At 42.1% G+C, this 4,464-nt stretch overlaps 1 protein-coding gene across 1 annotated transcript in view; it reads right to left on the bottom strand.

Moving 5' to 3' along the window:
- The window catches only part of LOC103609802, a gene marked incomplete at its 5' end in the record, with an annotated part of 33,954 nt that overhangs the window by 5,437 nt on the left and 24,053 nt on the right, over nt 1-4,464 (bottom strand). The window contains one exon of the mRNA XM_008594085.1: nt 3,861-4,032. Within this exon, the coding sequence (XP_008592307.1) occupies nt 3,861-4,032 (172 nt within the window). The remainder of the gene's footprint in view (nt 1-3,860; nt 4,033-4,464) is intronic.

Below are 4,464 nucleotides of genomic sequence, written 5' to 3'. Positions count from 1 at the left end.
GTGCGGCCGGTCTCAAAAAGGACAAAAATAAATAAATAAATAAATTAATTAATTGAAAAAAGATCTGAATTTACTGCTTTTTCTTGGTTTTATAAGAACACGTCTTCACAGTAGATAAGCCACTATAAGGCTGGATAGGTCTTGCTTCTCCTACAAATGTGAATCTGGTGGTTACTAATGTTGAACTCAAAAATAAGTGAGGATAATTTCAGAACACTTGGCTTTGTTTTAAAGGGCAGGATTTTGGAAGCAGGCTCACAGGATTCTATCCAGATCTGTTTTCCTGGCACATAACTAGCGGGACAATGCCCAAGCTCCAGGTGAAAGCAGAGGGCCCGTGCCTGCCCCTGGGGTAGAGAGCTCTTTAGGACTCCAGGTGCCAGAACCCCACAGCACAATGGCCTTTGGACGCCTCTCTGTGTCCTGGAAAGGAGAGGCAGCTTCTTTCCAACTCAGGCTGGGACTGGGAGAGGTCTGAGAGCAGGCAGCAGTTGGTGGCCCCCATAGGTCCCTGACCACCCCTGTACTCCTGCACTTGCTAGGCACGCTGACTGCTCTGCCTCTCACGGATCCATACAGAATTCTCAAATAAGAACACATGGCTCTGCTGGGCTCATTTCTCAACCTGTGTCGGTGCTCACCTTGGTCATAAAATAAGATTTCTGAATCAATTGCACATCAGACCCTGCTGGGTCTTGACTCAGTGCCTGAACTTTCCATGCCTTTTTGGAAATAAAGCATATTTCTGGCTTGATGAATGCTTTCTGATTATTCCCCTTTTTCCATTTGGTATTTTGCTTTGGAAACTCAGAGTAGAATAAAAGTGTCTGCACCTGCATTCATGTATGAGATTTAAAAAATACAACTCCAGGCCGGCCCCGTGGCTCACTCAGGAGAGTGTGGTGCTGGTAGCCCTGGGGCTGCAGGTTCGGATCCTATATAGGGATGGCTGGTGAGCTCACTGGCTGAGCGTGGTGCAGACCACACCGTGCCGAGGGTTACGACCCCCTTACCGGTCAGGAAAAAAAAAAAAATACAACTCCGATTTTTGTGAAGGAAAAAAAGATTGTGGGGGAGGGGAGGACAACTTTAGGACAAAGAAAACAAACTTTTCTGATCCATTCTCCTTACTAAATGCTGCTATCATGCATTAGATATCATAACGCTATGATTTATTGAATGGTTACAGAGTCAGGGACTGTTCCAATGGCTGAGTACTGGGTCTTCACAGCAATCCCAGCAGGTAGGATCTGGGTTTGCTTTTTTTTTTTACCCATTTTACAGATGAGGAAATTGAGATGCAGAAAAGTTACTTGCTCAAAGGTATACAGCAAATAAGAAACGGGGCCCAGATGCTAATTTAAGCATTCTGCCTCCAAAGAACTTGCCCATAAACTGCACACCCCACTGCATGGGGAGAGATAACAGGAAGCCTCACAAGTTAACTCATCTAGAAACAGTTGCACGGAGTATATGAACTGAACTTAGATGCATGAACGCCTTCTAGTAGAGTGCAAAGAACTATGAGAATCTGACACCCTCCTTGGTTATAAATCTATTTATAGAAGGCATGAATAGTTTCTATATTGTAAATAGCTGTTTTGGAGTTTTTTAGATAGTAGTTCACACACAAGAAAAAAACCTTTTTTTATGACATGGATTAGCATTACATAGATTTGCAGTAAGCCAAGCCACACCCCCCAGCTATATGATTTTATTCAGTAAAAGCCTGGCATAATACAGCATGGAAGGGTTAGCCTATTAGTCAGATGTCGCAAAGGGATTTCACTGTGTTTGATGCTTCCCTTTTGCACAGAATCTCAGATCTGACATGGAAAGTTTTGCTGACTCACTGCCAACTTTGGATCACCCCCAAAATGCTTTAAGAAAATATTTCTCTACAGAGGTGAAGAAAAGCAGGAAACTGTGAATTTACCTAGTGAATAAGCTCAATGTACCCAGATAATGTAGATACCAAATTCTCTTTTTCTTTTACAGCATAGTATCCATCCGAATTGTCCGCATGTCACCCCTACCCAACTCGACTTTCCCTGAACAGACTCAGCTTAAATTCTCTCCATGGCTCGAGGTTCTAATTTTGCTATGCTTATTGGAGAGCTCTGAGGGAGAGTCCACACGTGTAAAATGAATGGATCTTAACACCCCAATGCTTTTAGTCAGCTTCTCGATCAACCCAGATTGCTGCACAACTGATTTGGCTTCTGTAGCAAGTGACATCAGTCACCAGAGCTTGCAATGCTTGCTGGACAGCCAGGCCACAGTCCAGCTCACAGCTGCCTGGATCTTAGACAAGGGCTAGGGCCATAATGCAATGATAAAGCTGGCGGTTTATAAAGGCTCTTACTACATGAAACATCCCTCATCTGATGAAATAGATATTGTTCTGCCAACTTGGCTGTCTTGCCTATAACGTTGGTGTTTTTCAGTCTAATTCTTCAAATTTGATGTTTTACAGGATGTAAAGTGAATTAATTCCTCCTTTTTGTCAGTGTTGTAAGTTTCATACAGAGTTTGCTCAGTCTGAAAAACATCTGTATTAATCAGACAGACTAACTCATTGAGTGGGCCTAACTGGTTCATTTTAATGACTTTTTCTCCACAGATGACAAAGCACACTATGCAGCCAGCTACCCGATTTTCACAAGAAGGCTGAAAACTATATTGAATAAATGGAATTGCATTATTTAAACTTAAATTCAAATTTTTGCACTGAAAATCATCCTCAATTCAATAAATCACAACTTGTATTTTGATATAATTGCAGAATGACCTTATCTGCTCTATTTCAGCCTTAAATAGCTGAATAGAAAGCCTAATTCCTACTAAAGGTCTTTAAAATGAGAAGCTGATGATACTTTCCCCTGATTAAATAAGGAGCAAGAGTTGGGGCTTTGCCTGCAAAGACATCATTTCAGAAGTCAATTTGGTTTTGACTTCAGTAAAGCAATAAAATGTGGGTGGTTAATCTGAGTGAAAGCTGCCATTTCCGAAAAATGCATTAAGACTTAACCGGACGGGTCGTTGCATGACAGGAGCTATTTAGGATTAGAGAGTGGCTGTGATTTGGATTTTAATGAATTGCACACTATTTACAAATTCTTAGGCAGTTAGTTTGGATCCTTTCCATCCAACTGCAAAGCAGAAGGCAGTCCTTTCCATCTAGTCACCCCAACTTAGGTGTCAGTTCCCGGAGGAATCCAATTTGTCCTATAGATGTTGGCTCTCGTGAGGATGAGCGTGAGGGATTCTAAACTTTCCCTTGATTTTAGCCCCTTTTTGGATACTGTTAAGTCACTTCTGCCTGGAGCAGAAGACTGGTCTTTGCATCAAAGGCAGCGAAAGAGTGAATTATTTACCAAATTGCACAAAAGGGAGGATTTATCAAGCTCCTTTTCTCCCAGAGAGGACAAACCCAGAACTGGAGGACTTTATTGCTTTCTCTCTTGGCTATCAATTAAACCATTCAGATGCTTTTGAAAGCATCTCTTCATGCTCTTGCTTGAGTCATAAAACTTGATACCTGGGGCCAAACGCCTTTATCCCCCAAGAAGGGTGAAGAAAGATGAAAAGGCAGCAATTCCAGGCGGGTGCCAGACAAAGCCAACGACTGGGCAGAAAATCTAGGCGATGGAGGCAGCCACTTTGCATAATTCACATCTCCCTGACCTGGTATTCTACTCTGAAATTAATTTTACCATTTGCATAGGATCTTTGACCTTCCAAAACCTGAATTAGCCACTTGGAAGACACGAGGTGTAACCACTACCATCCACTTGATTGTTCTTAACTTTAAAACTGGGATTTTAGATTTTGTGAATTTCAATAAACCAGCCACTCACCTGGAGAGGGTTTGCCGGGGTCCACTTTCTCTGGTATCTTTGAAGTCATGGTACTTTTATGTTTCTGCTTGACCGAAGCTTGGTCAATTGCTGGAAATCGGGAATCACTCTTAAGTGCAGATATCTTGGTGGATGATCTTGGTTCAGTCAGAGGATCCTCCTCACTGGAACTCTACCAGAAATGGAAGATATTGAGTATCGGTTGCCAAGTAGGTCACCTTTGCTAGGCAGAGCAACCCTCCAGCAGTCACACTGGAGCACCCGCCACGCTCAACCTGCCCATTCACCAGTGAGGTTTTGGTGGTCCGTATCGACTTAGAAGTAACAGCAAAGTTAATGAGTCTATTGTGTAGAACATCATGAAAAGAGTGCATTTCTTTGAGTTTGTTTTGTAGAACTTTACGAAAGGAACGCATTTCTGACCCTTAAGTAATTTGATGATCAATAAATAGCTCATGTTAAAAGCTACGTATGAAAGCAGGTGAAAAAATCTGTGCTTTTAAACTTCTTGCTCTTTGTTACTGGAAATACTTCGGGGATGGGTGAGGAAAAACGTTCCTTACGTGAATCGTATACTTGACAATGAAAAGGATATTTAGATGGT

This window comes from Galeopterus variegatus, unplaced genomic scaffold (genome assembly GCF_000696425.1).
Source record: "Galeopterus variegatus unplaced genomic scaffold, G_variegatus-3.0.2 Scaffold10105, whole genome shotgun sequence".
Taxonomy (NCBI): Eukaryota; Metazoa; Chordata; class Mammalia; order Dermoptera; family Cynocephalidae; genus Galeopterus; species Galeopterus variegatus.
The sequence above is the reverse complement of the archived record's forward strand: the minus strand, read 5'-3'. Positions and strand labels throughout refer to the sequence as shown.